Below are 23,351 nucleotides of genomic sequence, written 5' to 3'. Positions count from 1 at the left end.
GACGGGAGTTACACAAACTACGCAGAGTAACTTCGGTAACTCACGTCGACTGCTCTGCTTCCCTTCTGCGCGCTGTCTACACTGCACTGTGCCGATGGGCACAGCGTTCCCAGCGACGCAGCGTTATGCTGCTTGAGGGGGTGGTTTACCAGCGTCAACTTCCTGATCGATTGAGCGGGTCTACACTGAAGGCTCAATCGATCCAGAAAGATCGGTCTGGTGGCGGCGAATTTGCCGCCATCAGTATAGACATGGTCTCAGGTGAAGTTCATAAATTGGAAGTTTATCTGTAAGCAGAGACTGAAGAATGAAATATCCTCCTCTGGAGAAATTCAAAGATAATTCCCTTCTTTCAAAGTGTTCTTTTTCCATTGTTTTCAGTGGGACTGAGGCCAAAGGCTGCACAGCGAAGATGCCTTTTTTCTAAGTGCCCACATAGTTTCCAACAGCCAAGCTATCCCAAGAGAAGTTGGTGGACCATTCTGTTGTCAGAAAGTAGAGAGGAGGCTGTGAGGAGCACAGGACCAGCCATGCAGGCTGAGGCCATCTTCACCAAAGGCCCCCTATTCCCTCAGTCCCATTGAGAAAAATAGAAGGTGGCAGCCATTTTGAAAGAGCAGTTTGTGCAATTCTGTGCAACAAAACATTCAGTGATGAAGAATATTGGCCAAAAAAAATTTACCCTTAATCCTAAAATTTTTCTTCAAGTTTAGCCAATGCACAAAGTTTCAATGAATTTTCACTACATGGGAAGTTCGAAGAGTCTTTGTTATTCTGTTACAAAGACCATTTGGGACCAAAAAAGGTCTGAGACGGAAGGCTAAAATGTCTTTAACGGACCCAAAGTTTAATTAAATTTTAACTCAAATTATTTAATAGATTTGTAAATTCCCAAAAAATTCACTCTGTACTAAAAAATTAAGTGCTTTCATTTTGAAGAGGATATGTTAGCACTGAACCCTTGCTGCAACTGCTGCCTCCGCAGTGAAAGAAAGAATTTAGTCATAAAAACAAAGTTGCAGCTTTAAGAAAAATCAGGAATTTGCAGTTAGCAGGAAATATTTAAATAAAGTAACATTGTGCAACTCCTTATCATATCTCCAGAAAAAATGAATATATAGGTATATAGGTATAGACACAGTGCAATACATTACTACATCACTCAAAGCAAACTGAAGAGACCTAACTGAATCTTAAAGCAAGTACTTCTCTAGTATGAATTCTCTCCTGAAATAGAACAGAAAGGAAGCTGTTACACCCTCCTCCTCCAGAAATACAGGTCTATTGTATTATATAATATTTCTTGAGAGTACTGTAGCATAATTCAGATATTTTCCAAAGTACTGTATACAAATAAATGGGACATTCCATTTTGGAACAAAGTTATGCCATAGGAATTCCAAAACTCTATAAATTACAACATAAAGTCAAACTTTGTTGGGGATCTAAAATGTTGATGGAACAGAATGTACATATCCATCAGACATTACATCCAAAACTTCTCAGTTTCTCAATGTACCTTGATTCGTCGTATGCTGATCATTGCCTCAGATGCTCTCTCAACAGCCGCAGGGAAGAAGAGAGTGACAGTCAGTCTGACTGCCCCATACAGTGACACTGCCACAAACACCCGACTGGCAAAAATAACATTGCCAAGTAGCACATATGTCATGAAAGTCATAAAAACTGTTATTTTGCTTGCAACAAAGAACAATGCCAAGTTCAGTCCTCGAAGATAGGAGCTTTTAAGAATCATGGAAATCTCCTTCCTAAAAATACAAAACAAAATACAGTTTCAAAGCTATCACTATATTATAGCATTCACACAGGCTCTCTCATCCTGAACTTCTTTCAATAATAGGAAAACACCCAGTTTCAGAATTTTTTGTTAACTGTTGGCATTTTTAATTGTTTTTATCCATGGATATGTGGTGTTAAAAATAATCTACTCAAGGATGATGGCTAAAACAGTATTTCATTTGGCAACTGGTATCAAATAAAACAATAACATAGGAGCTTTTAAATAGGGTTAAAATAACATTTAAATGCAAGATTCTTCACCAACAGCTATAGGAAAGAGAAGCTCTAAACCAAACTACTTTTTTCCCAAAGGAGGAACAGCAAAATAAAGTGTTTTCTTTTATCTAATTTAATCAAGATACAAAGCATCACCCTGAGAAACTGTAAACAATCTGTAAACAACTTTCATAAATTCTTTACTCATTTAATTTCTTACTTCGAAGGTTTGCTTTAAGAGCATATATAGTCAGAGCATCCAGAAGCTCTTCATCCTCACCATTCTCGGAGTCCAGTATTGTTTGACCATGCAACCCCTGTTACGGTCAACAGATATTGCAGAGTTAAAAACCGATTCAACTCTGAACAAAACCTATGAGTTTACCCATGGAGTGCTGGTCCAAATTACCGTGTGTAGCTAGTTGGTTGCCACTTGCTCTGGCTGAATCAGAGGCCCCTCAATGCTACCTGCTCTTGTTCCAGACCCATCACCAGATTTGGGGCCTATTCCTTAGCTTCTGCCTCTCTAGATCTAATTCCTGACAGCCATGACCCACACCTGAGATTTCTGTACCAGCTATTCTGCCAGCCATCACACTAGCTGGTGCTTGGTAGACTGATTCAGTCCACAGAATGCAAGACCATTCACCTAATTCATCTCCCCATAGTGATCTGAAGGTTGCTGGAGCATATGTTTTCCAGACTAAAATTTATTTTTAAAATCTTCAGTTTCCACTTCTAAATTAGTCACTCAATCTGACCCACAGTTCATGATCAGAAGCCTGGTTGTCATCCATTGTGGCAATTCTTCTCTCTGAATAATAGGGCTACAGTAGTTACTCTGGACAGTACTGGTCACACTCTAGCCAACTATGTGAGAACTCCTCTCCTTTGTATGTTCTAATTCTATCAACTTTCTGCTTTAACTTATCTTCTATTAACTTCTATTAAACCTACTACTAATTGTTTTCAAACTTAGATCTTTTTTCAGCTGTCGAATGAAGTAATGATTAGTTAGATTATTTTCTTTGAAAGTTGGATACCAGAGCTAGAATTTTATCTGTGCAATATTATCCTGCGTGAAGGCATACAATTAAAACAAAGGAGGCTGTAAGAGAGAAACCAATAGGAAATGAAACAACAATAAAGATAAGGTGCTATCATAAGGAAGGCCAAAGGTCCTTGAGGAACCAGTGGGAATACTCTCTACCTGGCTGTGTCCAAGCTAGAACGGCTTACTCTTCCCAAGGCTAACCCTGGCATCAAAGGAGTATACTAAACTATTACAAGTCCCTGCACCTAGAAAAGGAGTGGGGGGTTGAGAGTGCACTGATAGAAATTCAGGGAGAGACACAGAAGCTGCAGCAAACAGGCAATCTGCTTCTCCCACCACAGAGATTGAAGTAACTTAATCAGCCACAGTCAGAGGCCCCTGAAGGAAGAGGCTTACGGGTACCAAACAATGGGGTCACAGCCCAGATATTCAGCCCCAGACTGATCAAACTGCAAAGTTCCACTTTTGAGAGAGGTGCAGCAACAAGCCTGGGCACCTGATGGGTGCTCTTCAGAGGGACACAAAGGAGCCTCAGAAGAGCATCTGCAGCCTTCTAGATTTATAGCTAAGGTGAGAAATCCCATGACATTCCTCAGAGAAAAAAGTTTTGCCGTTTAAAGTCAGGAGAGACAGTAAGTAGGATTGCGAGGATGAAATTCTTTATGAAGAGGACCCCGCTTATATGTTGGTTGGTAGGCAATGAACAGAATGTATAAACAAGAAAAATGGTGATTCTGTATTCACACGTATAAGAAACTAAATGAATAATTCATAAATATCAAATATTTTTTTCTGTCCTCAAGACAAACTCATTCTGTCACTCCCTATGCAGAGGTGAAGAAAAAACTACAAAGCTGTACAAGGGTTCTGGGAAATGCCTGCATTTCAAACCCAAAATTAACATATAAAAACTTAAACGAATTTAGATCAAATACCATGACATAACTTTCAGTAGAACAGTGATTACCTTCTTATACTGCTAACTAGGTCTGCAAATGATTTTTCCCAGGCATACATCTTTATTATCCTCATACCAGTTATGACTTCATTCATTGTCCTAATCCTGACATCTGTAAAGGCTGCAGTTCTGCTCCTGTAATTAACAGAAAATTCTCAAATTCACAACAAAAGTGACTGTCCAATCTGTATTGTCACATATACACAGTAAACTTTGACATGCAGTAAAAACTTGGGTTATGTGTTCTCATCTATGCCATTTCCAATGACTATAGCATTTGTATATGCCAGGAGTCTACGTCCAGGGCATTGCATGTACCAGTATATACAGACACTGTGTGATTTAAACTAGTTTCGACGGGGGACGGGGACCTAAGCCCGAAGGTTAGTGGGGAAGAGGGACACCGCAAGGAAGCAGAAGGAGGAGGGGGCAGCAGGGGAGGCCTCCCGATTCATACTGTGAAAGTAGGCCAGTCGGCTACTTATCTCAAGTGCCTGTACACAAATGCAAGAAGCCTGGGAAACAAGCAGGAGGAACTGGAAGTCCTGGCACAGTCAAGAAACTACGACATGATTGGAATAACTGAGACTTGGTGGAATAACTCTCACGATTGGAGCGCTGTCATGGATGGGTATAAACTGTTCAGGAAGGACAGGCAGGGGCGAAAGGGGGAGGAGTTGCACTGTATGTAAGAGAGCACTATGACTGCTCTGAGCTCCAGTATGAAACTGGAGATAAGTCAGTTGAGTGTCTCTGGGTTAAGCTTAGAAGCAAGAACAATAAGCGTGATGTCGTGGTGGGTGTCTGTTACAGACCACCAGACCAGGAGGATGAGGTAGATGAGGCTTTCTTTACTCAACTGGGGAAAGTTTCCAGTTCACAGGGCCTGATTCTCATGGGAGACTTCAATCACCCTGATATCTGCTGGAAGAGCAATACAGCAGAGCACAAACAATCCAGGAAGTTTTTGGAGAGTGTCGCTGACAATTTCCTGGTGCAAGTGCTGGAGCAACCAACTAGGGGCCGTGCTTCTCTTGACCTGCTGCTCACAAACAGGGAAGATTTGGTAGGGGAAGTAGAAGTGGGTGGCAACCTAGGCAGCAGTGACCATGAGATGGTCGAGTTCAGGATCCTGATGAAAGGAAGAAAGGGGAACAGCAGGATACGGACCATGGACTTCAGAAAAGCGGACTTTGATTCCCTCAGGGAACTGATGGGCAGGATTCCCTGGGAGGCTAATATGAGGGGGAAAGGAACCCAAGAGAGCTGGCTGTATTTTAAGGAGACCTTATTGAGGGCACAGAGCAAACCATCCCGATGTGCAGAAAGAATAGCAAATATGGTAGGCGTCCAGCTTGGCTTAACAAAGAAGTCTTTGGCGAACTTAAACGCAAAAAAGAAGCTTACAAGAAGTGGAAGCTTGGTCAGATGACTAGGGAGGATTATATAAACACTGCTCGAACGTGCAGGAATGAAATGAGGAAGGCCAAAGCACAATTGGAGTTGCAGCTAGCAAGGGACGTGAAGGGGAACAAAAAGGGTTTCTACAGGCATGTTGCCAACAAGAGGAAGATTCGGGAAAGTGTAGGCCCCTTAAAGAAAGAGGGAGGCGACCTAGTGACGGAGGATGTGGAGAAAGCTGAGGTACTCAATGCCTTTTTTGCCTCTGTCTTCACAGACAAGATCAGCTCCCAGACTGCTGTACTGGGTGGCACAGAATGGGAAGGAGGCGAACATCCCGCAGTGCTGAAGGAACAGGTTCAAGACTATTTAGAAGGATTGGACATTCACAAGTCCATGGGGCCGGATGCAATGCACCCGAGGGTGCTGAGGGAGTTGGCTGAGGTGATTTCAGAGCCATTGGCTATTATCTTTGAAAGCTCATGGCAACAGGGGGAGGTCCCTGAGGACTGGAAAAAAGCAAATATAGTGCCCATCTTCAAAAAAGGGAGGAAAGAGGATCCGGGGAACTACAGACCGGTCAGCCTCACCTCAATCCCTGGAAAGATCATGGAGCAGGTCCTTAAGGAATCCATTTTAAGGCACTTGGAAGAGAGGAAGGTGATCAGGAACAGTCAACACGGATTCACCAAGGGAAAGTCATGCCTGACCAACCTGATTGCTTTCTATGATGAGGTGACTGGCTCTGTGGATGTAGGGAAGGCGGTGGATGTGATATACCTTGACTTTAGCAAAGCTTTTGATACGGTTTCTCACAGTATTCTTATCAGCAAGTTAAAGAAGTATGGGTTGGATGAAAGGACTATAAAATGGATAGTGAACTGGCTAGAGCATAGGGCTCAACGAGTAGTGATCAATGGCTCCATGTCTAGCTGGCAACCGGTCACAAGCGGAGTTCCCCAGGGGTCGGTCCTGGGGCCGGTTTTGTTCAACATCTTTATTAATGATCTGGAGGATGGGGTAGATTGCACCCTCAGCAAGTTTGCGGACGACACTAAGCTGGGGGGAGTGGTAGATACCCTGCAAGGTAGGGATAGGATACAGAGTGACCTAAACAAACTGGAGGATTGGGCCAAAAGAAATCTAATGAGGTTCAACAAAGAAAAGTGCAGAGTCCTCCACTTAGGAAGAAAGAATCCCATGCACAGCTATAGACTGGGGACTGACGAGCTGGGCAGCAGCTCTGCAGAAAAGGACCTGGGGGTAACGGTGGATAAAAAGCTGGATATGAGTCAGCAGTGTGCCCTGGTTGGCAAGAAGGCCAATGGCATATTGGGCTGCATTAGGAGGGGCATTGCTAGCAGGTCACGGGAAGTGATTATTCCCCTCTATTCGGCATTGGTGAGGCCGCATTTAGAATATTGTGTCCAGTTTTGGGCCCCCCAATACAAAAAGGATGTGGACAAGTTGGAGAGAGTCCAGCGGAGGGCAACAAAAATGATTAGGGGGCTGGAGCACAGGACTTATGAGGAGAGGCTGAGGGAACTGGGCTTGTTTAGTCTGCAAAAGAGAAGAGTGAGGGGGGATTTGATAGCGGCCTTTAACTACCTGAAAGGGGGTTCTAGGGAGGATGGGGCTAGGCTGTTCTCGGTGGTGGCAGATGACAGAACAAGGAGCAACGGTCTCAAGTTGCAGGGAGGGAGGTCTAGGTTGGACATTAGGAAAAAGTTTTTTACTAGGAGGGTGGTGAAGCACTGGAATGGGTTACCTAGGGAGGTGGTGGAATCTCCATCCTTAGAGGTTTTTAAGCTGCGGCTTGACAAAGCCCTGGTTGGGATGATATAGCAGAGGTTAGTCCTGCTTTGAGCAGGGGGTTGGACTAGATGACCTCCTGAGGTCCCTTCCAACTCTAATATTCTATGATTCTATGATTATATTCCTTATTTTAAAAAAAAGAAAATGTATTTTTGCATGGTCAAAAATAACTGAAGTATATTTTGGCCAGAGCATAGAACATTTGCCCCAAAAAAACAAACAAACAAACAAACAAAAACACACTCTATAAAGAAAATACCTCCCATAAAGTGTAAAATACAGTATAATAGAGATTTTCCAAATATATTTTAAAAGACAAGATAAGAAAAGGGGAAGGGAAAACACTGGACATTCAATAATCCGAATTTAAAAAAAGCCAAATAAAAGAGTTTTTCCAAGACAATATGTTGAAGCAACTGCTTTTTCTGCAAACACAAAGTGGAGAAAGAGGCTCGTCTGAAGATGTAAATTAATGGGATTGCCCTGAGCATTACTTTGGCAGCTAACTCTGCCTGAAACACAACATAACCTATGATATTAAGCATTAAAAGTAAGTATAATTAGACCTTGACCTTGTGAGAAAATTTTCATTAAGATTAAATTCTTCTGACAAATGAAGGGGGTGGGGGACCTGAACTCTTGTTTTCTGACCAGTTTTAAATATAATAATAGTCTTCACTGGTACCTCACGAGCAGCTAGTATATACTCAGCCAACAACTACCCCAATCAGCAGTTTCTCTGAAAAGCAGTAATACAACACGAGAGGGAAAGGAAACCACCTCATTCTACAGAAAAGTAGAGTGCATATCTATTATAATTCTCACCTTCTGAGAGCAAGAATTATAAGACAGACATTTTCTTATAAATACGTATAATATATTTCCACACTCTAAGACTTAAAAATCACCTGGGATGCTTCCAAAAATAATATTAAAAAAATCGGTATAAAAGTTATCAGGAGTGATAACAGGAGACCATGAGAAATAGTCACTCTTATTTGATAATTTATAAAATATGACAGCAGGATTTGTTGTTTAGGTTGCATTAATCTATTCTAACCCCATATTTCCTATTACTTATAAACAGGGATCCTAGAACTCCATTTGTGGCGGAAAAACCCGGAATTTGCATTTTTACAGAGAATCATAGTTTTTACATTGTGAGAACAAATAAAAATACATACAGTAGAACCCTGCTTAGCAGAGCCTCCACTATCTGGCTCTCCATATTAATCAAACCAGGGCTGACAGCTCACGCCCCAGGCACCAGGGCTCCTGCTGTCGGCCCCGGACAGAGGGGCTTGGGCTTCAGCTGAAGAGAGGGCCCCACCGCCCACAGCTGATAGTGAGAGCCCCACCACCCGGGGCTGAAGCTCTCTGGGTTATCCAAATGTTTGATTATCCAATCTGGCCCCCGTCCCAATAAGATTAGATAAATGGGGTTCCATTGTATCAATAAAACATTGTGTTCAACTGATACCTATATATTCAACTGATACCAATATATATATTGTGTCTAGGGAAACTAAAATTCGGAGTTTCATTTTAATTGTGGAAAAACGCAGACTTTTATGGTTTTTTATCGGAGAATTTTGGTTTGGTTTTTTTTGGTTATCACAGAAAAGTAGGATCCCTGCTTTTAACTAAGGATGTTAGTTTATCATGGCAAACAAATTGAAAAAAAACTACAGCTCCTTAATTGTAAAAAGTCACAATTTAAACTGGTGAAAAATTAACACATTTTTTCATATGTATGAAATGATTCCTTATTTTAAAAGTGCTACACAAGCCTATTTTCTCTGAAATTTCTTTCCAATTCCAACAGTAGTAGCAATGGTTGGAGCATCAATATAGAAGGAACTGCAAGCAACCGCTGGCATTTCAAGGAATTTGTCATTCATCCCTGAGGTCCTTGTGCCTTGAATATGCTAGTGCTCCAACAGTTCCTGTGCTGTTAGTGGAGCTGTGCTGGTAAGCTTGTTAGCAAAACACAGGAAAACAATATAGCATCAGTTCCCCTTCTTTCATGTCAGGATGATTATCTTTGCCACCATGATGGTTACAAACTTTTTAAGCAAAAGCTGAAAAACTTTCACAGAGGACTACTGAGCAGACACAACACAAACACCCTCTCCCCACCCCCACATAATAGCAAAAAAATTGGAATTTGTGGTTTGTTTGTGTAATCATTAATCTTACTTGCAACTCTGTGAAACTTTTACCTTTCAGACTCTTATTTTCCAGGCTTAGTCTCCACACAAGAGTAGATTTTGTATGTGAAAGATTGTAAGGTTTGGACGGGGGAGGTTAGTAAGGGGAGAATGAAACAAACAAAATAATCCTTGTTATGATTTTTAAATTCTTCCACTGAGGGTACATTTACCCAGCCCTTGGCAGTGAGTTCCCGAGCTGGATCTAGAGACTCGGGTTCACAGGACTTGCGCTACTACACTAAACACAATTGTGTAGACGTTGCAGCTCAGGCTCTGAAGCCTAGGGAGAAGGATAGACTTCAGAACCCGAGCTCCAGCCCAAGACACAACTTAAAAGCACTATAGCGCAAGCCCAGTGAGCCTGAAACTGTTGACCCAGGCTTGGAGGCTCGCTGCCATGGGCAGCTGCTGACATCCTTGGAGGGGCTGGGGACAGAAAGTTATGTTCCTGTGGTAATAGCCCTCAATGGGAAGTGCCTTCGAGTGTTCCAGTGAAAATTATTTTTTATTTGGCTGAGTTATTAGCCATTACAAAGTCAGATTTGCACATGCACATTGGAGGCCAGATTCTCAATGGTGTAAATCAGACTAGCTCCATGGAGCTATGACAATTTATAACAGAAGAAGACCTGGCCCCAGATTTTTAAGCTAAGCTCAACACAGACACACATTAGCCGTGCTACGCATGCACTCGCAGCAAATTTAGGTGTGCCATGGAAATGGACTGAAGGTTTCCTGTAGAGATCCTAATCTGTACAAGAGAGGTTCCCGAATATGGTCCTCAGATAGTGCTTGGCCCTACACTCATTGAAGTCAATGGCAAAACTCCCACTGGCTTTAATGATGCAGGCCACAGTGCATGGGATAGTGCTTACTGGTGGTGCCTAGGCCAACAGTGGAATTAATCTTTTCTAACTTTTTCTCTTTTAAAGCACATAGAAAAGTACATTTTAAAAAGTACATTTAAAGAGAATGCTACTATGACACGGCTAAGCCCTGAAAAAAGTCAGGAAATTATAACGTTAAGATCACTCACACAACCTGAAGGTAGTTCCCTTTTGTATATTTACAATATTTACAATACAGTCTTCAATTTCATGATCACAAATGTTTCTCAAATAAGACAGTATAATATATAAATTGTATAATGGTTCATGTGTATATGCGGCTACCAGTAGTATTGTATAATAGAGTCCCAGAGATGACAAATATCATTTATATGACTAGAACATTAATTAGTCTTACTCAAGACATGACAGAATAAGGGTCCAATCCTGCAAAATAGGTACTGAAGCCAATGGTGCTATTTGCATGAGCAAAGTTACTAATACACATAGGTGTTTGCAAGACTGGGGCAGAAGTATAAAATGTTGCATAATAATGAACGTTAGCTGGCATACAGAGTCCACCTAAATTTGCAGAGGAGGCACCAATCCTGCAATTAGCTCCACACAGGATGACCCCTGTGCCCATGCAGAGCCCCAGTGACTTCAGTGCCACACAGCTCATTGCAGGACTGGAGTCTGCTTCACCTTCACAGTTAGCTGCTTCATTCCCTGAGCTGCAAATAGAGACTTACGCACGTGTGCCCAGATAAATGTCTTCCACATTAACAGGTTCCTTCCCCTGTGCTGTGCCTAAGCAAGAATTTGCTGCTGGTTGAAAAACATTGAATGTTACATGGCCACTGACAAATTATTAGAATACATACCTTAGAGAAGAGAATTTCTCACCACGTTGTGTGACCCTGGGCAAATCACTTAATCGCTCTGTGCCTCAGTTTCCCCATCTGTAAAATGGGGATAATAATGCTTACCACCTTGGAAAAGCACATTGAGCTCTATGAATGAAAAGCACCATATAAGTGCTAAGTATTATAATTATTGTTAATATAAAAAAAGCCTAAGTCAATAAAGCGACATGGGATCATTACAACAAAGAAAGCTGTGTAAGTGTATAGAATGAAAAAGTTGTTAAAACATGCTACATGTATGTGTAACTAAAGTTGTGGGGGGGGAACTGCATTATTTTAGAAATAGTATGTGACCATGTAACTGAAGACTGTATCATAATGAACGTGCGTAAAGAACAGCATTCTATGGGTAACTCTAATTTGGTAATTTCCAGACTTAGCCATTCAACTGCAATTTGACTATTTTCACAATATTCTACCATCAACCAATCTTAAAATAAATAAAAACATCAGTACCTAGCCAAACAATTTGTATTATATATATATTATACAAAGACAAGGCAGGAAACTATTCACACTCTAACTGGTTATGCCACAAAGATGATCCGGGCCAAGCTCTCATATGCACTCAAAACACAAATTGAAGAGCTTTCATAACATTCTCAGACAAAGCTACCAAATACTTCATTAAAACAGAATACTTTTGTAAAAACAGTTATCTATTAACTTAACACATTACTATAACTTTGTAGTTATAGAAGTTAGAAAGTTAGTAAATCAAAATACTGTAGTTTAAGAAAAATTATCAGACTTTCTGCAATATTTGATTTTTTGGGGAGGAAGCTGACAGGGTGGGGAGAGGCGTAAGGTCTGAATCAGGTTGAAAGCTACTGCAAAGCCATTATACATAAAAACTCTTCCTGTTACAAATCTGGCAGCATTACTGCAGTCCAAAGGCTCCAATTCCTCCCCCACCCCCTTGTTTCCTCACAGCCCCTCCCCACTTTCAAGATCCTGAGTCACAGGTACCATTCTTGCAGATGAGAAGCCTTGCAGAGGAATCTTTTTAGAGCTTCTGTCTGCAACATCTTTATCATCCTCAGAGGTTAAACGTGGAAAAACAAGGTACTCATTCCTTTTGCATTGTCCACACAGCAATCAAAAGCGTTGGGCACCCTAGCAGGTCCAAGTGACTTTAATGGTACCTGCTGGATACTCAGCACTTCTGCAAATCAGGTCCCTTATTTTAGGTGCTACGTTTTAAAAATACTGGCCCACGATTTGAAATTGAACGAAGGGCATAGCTCATGGCAGTTTTGCCATCAGGCGTGTCAAGCACATGCACTTTCAAAACCTGCACAGATAATGTGCACCACAAAAGTTTATCTTACCTTAGTGAAGAGAACAACCTCCCAATACAGGTTTGCAAAGGAAGCAGAATAATCAGAATTGCCATTCCTGCAAGGCACGATGGGCCTATTTCAATCCACAGAAGTGCAGTTACTGCTATAGCTTGAAGTGGTCCAGCCCATAAAAAGTGTAAGAAAATAGTTACCTGCACAATTAGTGAAGATACAAAAAAAACCCAGCTTGTAGCATTCATCGAAAAGACAAAAAAACCAACAATAAAACCCTGATCAGCAGGGAAATGTTATCTATAAATATATATCATTTTCCATTTTAAAATGTAGATTTTTGCATTTTTTTCTGCTTTCAGCTCAAGGGAATGTAAAGTTGAGGTGCCATCTTTGCTCCTGGCAGATATTTTGAAAAATGAGCCTGCTGAAGGATTATAGCGTCCAGTCAGAGTAGAAAAAGAGGGATATTCACAGCTCAGTTACTGAATGAGAACTAGATAATGGTTTTAAAAATCAGCATCCTCAGCTAGCTAGAGCACAGGGAATTGCATACGTGGGAAAACTGTACAATTATGTATTAGTAACTTTAGAGCATCTTGTATTCCACACATGCCCTGCCATTTTCTTGCTTCATTTACAAAACTTACCACTATGTAGGTAATTGTATCTGTCTCTGTCTGTCTGTGTACCCTGACTGATACCATAATCTTTTAACTGAGCTGAAATTTTCCATGGTGAGGTTCTGACCCAGGCTGAATATTTTTGGGAAAATTCAGCCAAAACAGTTCAGCTGTTTCTGAGAGTGGGGCTGGGGAAAAATATATTTTGTCCATGTTAAAAATTCCACCAGCCTTTTCTTTGAAAAGCTCTAGCACTCCTTTTCTTTTGGACCAGGGACTTGAAATGTGGCAGGGAGTAGGCTTGGTATCAGAAATGTGCTTTTTGCCGTCTCCAGGAAAATCCACCCAAATCTGGCCAAGTGATAAGCCCTTGAAAAAAACCACAGTCCACACACACTAAGCAGAGACTTGCTAGAATTTAAGGGCTAAATCTCTAAAGATTCTATCCTCACCGAGCATGCTCCAGCCTTCCACAGTTCCTAGTGCTGAACGTACTCTACATGGTCCATCACCACAGAGCCCATGAGGAAATGAATAATCTGTATACAGGGCACAGTCTGAATAGGGTGCAGTAAATAAGGCCTGGGGCCACAACTGAATGATGAGGATAAAACAAAATACTGACAACTTGTTCATTCAGTGAGCTCCATCCTTCCTGTGCACTCAAACAGACAGAGGTGGTGTGGAAAAAACAGTATGTGCTGGTGTAATTAGAGACTGTACTGCATTTCCTAGCTTTTGAGTGTTTGACTTTGCAACCTTAATAATAATGTTCTTTTAATGTAGTTTTTGGTAGGTTGTTTTTTTGTTTAATATTTTGTTTAAATATTCTAGTATAACACACAGAACATTGGGGTGCTGCCTATTAATTCAACAGCAAACCTGCCTTGGGATATCAGTTCAGCCCACAACACCTTATTATAAAGCATGGACGTGTTTCCCAGTTATTACAATAATCCTGGTTGAATTACATCTTAAAAGCTAAAAGGAAGAGTTTTAAATGTCTTTCAGTTCACTCATCACACCCTTTTAAAAATTAAAACCAAAGGGTTCTCAGGGAAGTCAGCCAACTGGAAAGTTGCCCTTAGTACACTCATATGCTACCAGCACTACGCTGGGGTTTATAAACACAGCAGGAATGTCTACTCATAAAAAGAAAATTGTTTTCCAATTTCAAGAAGATATTGTTATTAATATGTTTGGTAAAGCCACCTTTAAGGAAACAATACTAAATTATGAACCTAAGTTGTCACTTTAACAATGATTGTGAACCAAAATCTCATATCCCATTCCCCTCAAATTTTGCAGTTTGGACCCATCTCTCATCTCCTTATCAGAATTGTCTAAGAAGACCAACAATAAGTCTTACCTGATCAAATTTGTTCACATCGTTTGATAAAAGATTTACTATTTGACCTGTGGTAGTTTTTCCCATAGCTGTATTACTGAGACGAAGTGCCTGAAATAGGAGGTGGAGAAAAATCAAGCATTCTTAAATTATTTTAAATTAACTACCATTTTGTATGATATCAGAATAGATGCATGGTCTCTTTTAAAACTTGGATGTACTATTGACAAATCTGGCATCTAAGCTATGAATTATGCGGTATTTTAAGATGAAGACATATCAGACATGAGAATTCTTGAAACTGCATTTCAAAGGCCTTAGTAAAACACTGGCTGGTGATTAAGATGTGACTGCCAAAGAAAACACACACAGAATCTTCCAATGATAAAAATAGTGAATACCGCAAATACCAAAGTACAGGCACTGTAAATATGAAGATACAGAAAAAGGTGCCAAGATTTTTAATGATGCCCACTGTATACTTGAAATATATCTTTAAGAGGCAGATCAAATAGTTCTTGGAGTTATTATTTATATTGCATCAACACTCAGAATATTGTAGGTGATTTCCACGTAATCTTCTCCAAAAAACTTACAACTGAAAGCCCTGATCCTGCTAAGACATGAGCATGTGCTCAACTTTAAGCAAAGTAGTCTCATTAATTTCAGGATCTGGGCCTAACGAGGAAAGATACAAACTACCATTCAACCAGTAAAATGTCTGAGGTGGTCTTAACTACATGTCTTGTTAGTTATTTTTCTGTGTTTTGTTTCACCAATTCTCCCCTTCTTTTTCTAGACACCCCAGCTAATCTGCCTCACTAGTGCAGCCCCAACTAGCCCACCCTACGAAGATTCAGGCTAATATCTTCTGAGAAAGCAATCGGCCAGATGTTCCATATTAATCGTATAGTTTCTAAAGGCTGCCCAGAGGTCAGAGAAGGTGCACACATGGACACATTAATAGCAGTTCCTGCTGCTCACTTTGTCATTCCCTGCCACTGTTGTGAGTGCGGTAGAACCCTTCCTGTAGTCATTGGCAGCTCTTGCAGCTTAACTGCTCTCAAAGTAACATGTTTGACATAAAAGAAATCTTAGAGAAACATTTACGTTTTCCTGACAAAAAGAACCAGCCTAGACCTAAATCTAGGCAAGTGGCAATGTCAAACACCAAGCAATGGCCTTGAGGTTGTAACCACGTTCCAAAAAACAAACGAACACATTTTAGCTCTCTTACACCCTCTACAAAAATGACAGATTTACTATAAAGACAAAAGAGAACTTCTGGAAGGAAGGAAATTTACCGAGGTGTTTTTGAGTTACAGATCAATAAAAAGAAACCCTGATTTGAATACTTTATAAATGTTTCTCTCTTTCTAGCACAAAAAACAGTTTGGTTAATAACCGTTTGAATTTTCCATATAGTTACAGCTCCTTGTAAATACATGGCTTGGCTACATTGGGGGGGGGAGAGGGGGGGGAAGGAGACAGACAGGTTGTAATTATGTAAAATCATTAATGAATGATTCATGAACATTAATGAAATTAGGGTGAGTCATACTCCCAATGCTGTCTTCTTCTGAAATGACACCTTTTTCTGATACAGTAGATGCTTGTTAGTAGCAACAGTTCGGTGCCCTTTTCCTGTGTTGCTTCTAAGCAACTGTTGCTGTTATGGGGAGTGTCATCTGACCAAATGTTTCAGAAGGGGTGGGACAGCCACATTGTGGGGTAGAGTTGAGGGTGTGGGCTGAGGGAACCCCAAATGTGGGGGGTTTGGAGAGAGGCCTGGTGGTTTGCAGGCTGCTAGTAAGGCTACAGCTTCTCAAGAGCCACACTGGAAGTGGACGAAAGTAACTTTCCATCCTGTGAGCTGCCTAGCTACACACCCCCTGCCTGCTCTGGCCTGGCTCCTGTTTCACTCATCAGCTGACAGCAATGCTGGCTCCTCTCCCTCGACCGTGACTACTACATGTTGATCAGGACATGTAGGTGAAAGAAGTGCAGACACGGGGTAGATCTAAGGACAGGCCATAACTTTAGTAACTGAACGATGGGGAAGAGTTCAATCTGCCCACCCCCGCTCACATACCAGACATGTAACTGGGTCCAGTACAGAGTCACAGGGCTCGCACTATAACCAATAACTCAGGGCAGACCCTCTGCAGTCTAATCCCTAGGACTCAACTCATTTCTGATTCCTCTCACCCTCCCCTCCACAAGGGAGGTAGAGAGTACCAAGGGGGAATTCAGTCTGCAAAGACTTCAGGTTTCCCCTTCTCACAGCAACAGGTTCACCAGGCACATCCCAGGTCTCATTTACCTCTGGGACCTAGTCCTTTTAGCCTTTGTCCACCCTGGACACCAGGAACATGTTGCAATGAACTAACATTTCCGTATTCCTCCTAATATTTTAAATTCCTATTCTTACTCCTTTTCATCTGAACTCCGCTTGCACAAGGCTGCAAGAATGGTGAAAAACCCTCTGGACCTGCCAAGAAAAAAATCCCTCCTGATCCCAGAAACTGGTGATCAGTCAGACTCTCAGCATCCTGAGCTCTATATACCTTAACTTTAGGGAGGAAGGCTGGGGCAGTAATAAGGCAAGTGGCCCATGGACACCAAGGGAGGCTTTAAACAGAAAGGAAGGAGCTGTGAGAGCCAACCAGTTCCCCTAATGCCTTCCCAGGCTGGCCAAAGGGAGGCAGAGAAGCCCCTCCCGCAAGCACAATCCCACATGTACTTTGAGACACAAGGAGGGGCTTCGCTCCAGCATGTTTGGACATGAGCTCTCCTCTTCCCTTTCCAGGAGTTGGCCATTCCCCTGCTGAGACAGAAAGGCTTGGGGATTGGGGTGGGGGAGGAGCATTCTCTCCCCATACATCTCTAGAGTGGAGGAGAAGGAACAGGCAACAGTCAACAGCTCCTCCCAGTCCTTGGGATTGTTCCCACATCCTCTGGACCCCAGGCAGTAGCCTACAACATTATATAGGCATCCACGTGTTGAGTGCAGTATAAAAAAAACCCAATACACACACACACTCTGATTTTCATTAATATTGACTTATATCCTGTTCCTTGAATGGCCATAACTTCAGAACTATTGCAAGAGTGACAAATAATGCAAATGCTTAGTTTTAAACTAATTACTAGAATAGCTAACTTATCTACCCATGCAACATTTGAAAACATGAAAGGTTGCTTACCTTCCGATAAATCATGTGACACATCGCTACTCTCAACTTCATGCCAGCCCGTTGTACATGATAAAAATATAAGTGGTGACTTATGGCTAAAATCAGTGTACATACAGACAAAGCAGCTGCATAGCAGTAGGCAAAATTCAAAGCGGCAGTATCAAGGGGATCAAAAATTTCAAAATAGTTAATGATTTTTCCCAGAAAGACTGGTTGAATTATTTTGAGGGTTTCCTGAAAGAAAGAAGAGGGGTGGGGGGGAAGAAACAAATACAAATAATATATTTTGTGGTTTTCTATCCAAGTTTGTTCCAAGGCAAGAAAGAACTTCCTGGCACACCCATTTCCCCTTGTTATCTTGCCTTAAATACCCAGGCCAGTTTTTATTGCCATATAACCCAGAAAAAATGGACTTTTGTACTGAAACATGTATTTTAATAGTGTTAAAATTAAAATATTTAAAACTTTCAAACGTTCTCTAAGCCACCAATAAAATCTTTCATGTTACCATAAAAAGTTACACAAATACAAGTATCTTTTAATTTCTGAAGGTGACATGGTACTTTTTTGTGACATAGTTATATTTAGCAAAAAGATTTTTATATTTAGTATCCATCCCACAAACCTATAGATACTGCAATGTACACAGCAGCAGCAGATACCTGTTCAGAAACAACTCCTTGACCGATGGGGCTGGCAATGCCACAGAAATAATGTGCTTTTAGTTATACCTGTGTAACCCCATTGTTATGCAGTTGTAACTGAAAGGAGAATCTAGCCCAGTGTTTTCAACTTCTAGTAATCAGAGTATGGCCTGACTGTATTTTTCTGAGAGTGAGATGGCTAAGAAGCAACGTTCTAGTCTCTGAAAAACAAAAGTACAGAATTTGTAGCTACTACTATAGGGCAGATAGAAAATTATAAATGGGGAAAGAGAGGGTTTCTAGAACAAAATCACCAGTATTGATCACAAATGCCCACTGGGACAAGATTTACATTGCTAGTAGAAAAAAAAGTATATCCAAAGATACATTGTATTGTCTTTTCCATCTCTTACCTCAATCAATGTGAAAAATCCCAAAATGAAATAGGATTTCCAATAACAAAGTATGATTGCTTTTGTTAAATGTGGCGTTCTTGCTTCTTTTTTAGCTTTTTGCACCTCTTTATCCCAGTACCTAGAAAATAAAGTAAAATGAGACTAGAGGACAAGAAAAGTCTAACTTAAAAATCAATAGAAACAGAACATAATCTGCTAAAGGAGCAAAACAGAGAGCTAGAAATAGCAAATTATCTGGTCAGTCACTCTACAGCCTACACAATCATATACTTTCTCTTTAAGAACCTGACACAAAACAACCCCCCCCCTTTTTTTTTTTTTTGGCCGGCTCATGAAAGCCTATGTTTAGCATCAGAGGTTCATTTTGTTCCTCTGTGCTCAAGAACACACTGATGATATCAACAAACCTTGGACTAGCTGCTGATTTATAGAAACATACAACAAAGGCAGAGCTAGTAAGTCATAGTCCTTGTTTTGTTCTTACCATGCATTAGACCTTAGTTAAGGGCCAAGATATAATATGCCTCCCGGCACTAGCCTGCATTGAGGCACTGTGGAGATGCTCCACTTTGGCATAATCTTTCTTGGAGCTCCAAGAAGAACAGAGGAGCATGCACTTCCACAATTCATTAGGTTGTGAAGCATGCTCTTTTATCTTCACCATCATGTACTTAGGTGACGGGGAGGTGGATTTTATTATTATTTGTATTATCATATTGCCTAGGATCTCCAGTCATGAATAAGGACACCATTGTGCTAGGTGCTGTACAAACACAGAACAAAAATATAAGCTCTTCAGTGCAGTGACTACAATCTAAATAGACAAGACAGACTCAGGTTGGAGGAACAAGGATAACACACGAGCAGAATGAACAATGTGATGATGGCACACATAATGGGGTGAGCGGCACCACCTGTGCTTCCCCAGCAAGTGCTCCTTCCTAGTGCAGAGACTGTGACTGTGCTTGACCTCTGCATAGTGGCAGGGCTCCTTGTGCTGCTGGGTGCCTGCACGTGAGCAAGACACAATCTGTTCAAAGCCAATCAAAAGACAATAAGAATACAAGTGATCATTCTGTTCATATAACATGATCAAGAACACACCAGCACCGCTGTACAATTCTCGAAGCACAGGATTTTCACATCAGGTGCCTCCCTCGTTTCCGGAGGTTGAGCGCATTCTGCTGTGCTCCCAGACCCTGCTGGTCAGAGAACTGAGAATACACCAAGGTGTCAAACTTGTTACAAGATGGCACAGTAACTTCGAGCATGCGCAGTAGCCACCAGAAGGTTATTACTTTGATTGCTGTGGCCTTTTCTCTTCTCTACAGGGGGGGAAATAATGCTATGGATTCCACTTTTACTCTATCAGTTAAATGTCAGACTCCCTGGTGCAGTTTGTTGAATGTTGTTAAGTTTCTATAAGCCTGAATCTCGCAGTAGTGAACGCTGCTTGTTTAAGTAAATTTAAGTAAATTTTTACAAATTACTCTCCTTGTGTGTGTTGCCATAGAATAGAAAGTGAAAACGCACACATAGACCCGTGGATTCTGTTAAATGTCCCACTATTTTCTACTATGTCTGTGCAAGCATGGGAAGGAAGTTCAATTATTGCAAGAGTCACTGAAAAGACTTCACCCTCCTTTATAGTGAAAGCCCTGAATTCTTGGAGACATGTCACTTTGATTATAATGAAGACTCACTCATGTTGACATTCACCTCCACTATAATTAGGTTCTACTAGGCTAATATTCTTGGAATTCAGCAATGATCTGCTGAATCAATGTTAAATGCTGCATTCCAAGGGGATTATCATTTTAACTATACTTCTGCTCTAACTAACTCAGGATCAAAGAAGTTGTCACTACTCCTTGCTCCTTCTCCTCCATAGAATGTCCCTACTCCCAATCCAGTTAAGAATGATGATTAGACCTTCAGAGGACTCTCTCCACCTCCTTCATAGCTGCCTCTCCTCATGTAACTGTAGGAGGTTGAAAGGCCATGCCATCATTCCTATGGTAGAGAGGAGAGGATCTTTCAGTAGGAAAGCCCTCCCCAAATGAAACAAGCAGCGTTTGAATATAAGTTATAACATAATAAATACCTATAGGAGAGGTACTATGAGGCTCCTGCAGCAGCCTTGAGAAAGAAAATTACTTGCATGAACTGTTATTCTCTTAAGATATGTTATAATAAAGACACACTCTTGGTTCATGATCCCAGCACATGACTGGAAAGGACTCTCTTTACCTTTAAGCCTGCCTTGAAATAGGATATTTATACCTAGGCTTGAAAGGATTAGATTTACATCAGTAAACAATCAATTTCACCCTACACACACAAACCAATGAAAAAATATTTTCAGCAACAACAACAGAAATCTACAGATAAGCAGAGTAAGAAACACGCTGTCTGAAAACTTAAGAGTTTGATTTAGGTATATTTACTTTGTACATTTTGACATGATGTTGACCATTTGTGTTTTAATGATTATAAAACTAATTTTTTTAATCTCAGGGTCTGTCATTAAATAATTATTGTCTGACTCCTCCTATTGTCTGATCCTCACATAACTTCCCACAACTGTGAAAATTTAAAACCAATAAAAACGGAAAAAAAGTTTAATACCCATAATTCTGCACAACTATGAAAATTTAAATGGATAAAAATAAAAAAGTATTTAAAAGCAAACACTGATATTGTCAAGTTATAAAAAAAATAAAAATTAAGTTCTGCCAAATCTATTTATACCACCATACCTATACCAGTGCAAAAAATCCTACTATAGATAAGCCCTTAGATGCCCAGGGCAAGTAACCTTCTATCAATCAGTGACACATTCCACCTATACTAAGGGAATGTTGTTGCCCCTATTAATTCAGTTTGTTCTGTTTTTCAAGCAAAAAGGTAGAAAGCAGATACTTGTTCCCCTCTCTCTGTAAGGAGAGCAGGTAAGTTGCGTAATATATCTTTACCATAGCATAGAAAATCTTATTGCTTTATTAATGGATCATTATTGGAATGGGAGAGTACAGAATTTTCAATTCCAAGCATTTTGTAGCGTGCCATTCAAATGAAACACCTTTGAAGAAAAGGTAATAATGCAAATCCTTTTATGTGTTTTCATTAAAAATAACGAGGCTTGCATGGAAAACAAGCACTTCAAGAGGGAAACAAAATAATACAATCACACTAGCAAAATAGCTGAGAAGACCCAGGCTATGGCTACACTGACGGCAGCGAAGTCGCCACCATCAGATCGATTTCTCTGGATCGACTGAGCGGTCAGTGAAGACCCGCTCAGTCAATCCAGAAATGGACATACTAAGACCACCTTCACAAGTGGCGTAGCACTGCATCAACGGGAATGCAGTTCCTGTCGGCGCAGTGCAGTGAGGAGAGCGTGCAGAAGAGAAGCAGAGAAGTCAATGGGAGTTACGCATGTTTTTTGCGTGGCTTGTGTAACTCCCGTTGACTGCCACCGAATCTCAGAGGGAAGCGTAGACAGGATCTCAGTTAGGCTGCATGGCCTCCTTTCATCCCAGAACGCTCATCTTCACAGTGAAGACATGACTAAATCAAGTGTTGATTTTTTTCCTTACCATTGCAATTCCTCTCCAAGCCTCTCTGATGTATCTTCAGCCAGCACTTCATACATATCATCTTCTTCAAGCTTTCGTTTGTGACCAGTAACAAATAAAGGATTCAACCACCTATTTAAATATAAGATAAAAACTGTTATATTCAGTCAATGAAGCAAAAAAAGAGTAATTTATTTATGTATTAATTGGATTTCTCAGATACTTACAAGTCTCACCTGCCCCATTACTGTGATAAGGGACCACTTCACAATCTTTACTATATTTATCCTCACAATCCTGAGAGGTAAGAAGATACCCTGATTTTACTGATGAGGAACTGAGACAGAGAGAGACTCAGGGTATGTCTACACACTAATTAGGCACTCACAGCTGGCGTGTGCCAGCCAACTTGGGCTCGGGGGTTTGGACTAAGAGGCAGTTTAACTGAAGTGTAAACATTGGGCCTCAGACTGCAGCCTGAGCTTTGGGACCCTCCCACCTCCCAAAGTCCTAGAGCCTGAGCTTCAGCCCAAGCCCAAACGTCTTCACCACAGTGAAACAGCCCCTTAGCCCGATCCCCATGAGCTGGAATCAGCTGGCACAGGCCAGCTGCAGGTATCTAACTGCAGTATAGATGTATCCAGAGTGAATTGCCCAAGGTTACACAGTCTGTGGCAGAGCAGGGAATTGAACCTACATCTTTCAAGTCCCAAGTTAGCACTCTGACCACCTTCCTTCCTCTCCACTGTCTAGTCACAGAGTATTGTATACTCTTACCAACATAGAAAGCAGGAAATAAAGAACATTTTGACAATCAGTCTCTTGTAAAAGGAATGGAATTCTGGCTAAGTAAAAGAGCTTAAAATTTTTCCATCAATAAAGAATGAGTCACAAAATTGATGGCAAGGAAATATACCTTAGAAATCACACTCAGAGAAATAAAGTCAGAGAATAAGGCAAATTTGTGTCATGATGGGACACACTATTATAGTGATATTTTTGGACTAAAAAGAGATAGGAGTAATAATAATTCTTAA

The 23,351-nt window shown here is 40.9% G+C and overlaps 1 protein-coding gene across 1 annotated transcript in view; it reads right to left on the bottom strand.

The window, feature by feature from the left end:
• ABCC4 (ATP binding cassette subfamily C member 4 (PEL blood group)) overlaps positions 1 to 22,441 on the bottom strand; it is a 175,638-nt gene extending 153,197 nt beyond the window's left edge. Inside the window, 7 exon segments of the mRNA XM_067536920.1 lie at positions 1,520 to 1,769; positions 4,038 to 4,163; positions 12,542 to 12,705; positions 14,498 to 14,587; positions 17,683 to 17,907; positions 18,731 to 18,851; positions 22,336 to 22,441. Of these exon segments, the coding sequence (XP_067393021.1) occupies positions 1,520 to 1,769; positions 4,038 to 4,163; positions 12,542 to 12,705; positions 14,498 to 14,587; positions 17,683 to 17,907; positions 18,731 to 18,851; positions 22,336 to 22,391 (1,032 nt within the window). The 5' untranslated portion in view covers positions 22,392 to 22,441.
• Positions 22,442 to 23,351: the final 910 nt, after the last annotated feature.

This window comes from Emydura macquarii, unplaced genomic scaffold (assembly GCF_026122565.2).
Source record: "Emydura macquarii macquarii isolate MOO-44397 ecotype Brisbane River unplaced genomic scaffold, CSIRO-AGI_Emac_v2 contig_3671, whole genome shotgun sequence".
NCBI classification, from domain to species: Eukaryota; Metazoa; Chordata; order Testudines; family Chelidae; genus Emydura; species Emydura macquarii.
This window is presented reverse-complemented; position numbering and strand designations above follow the sequence as displayed.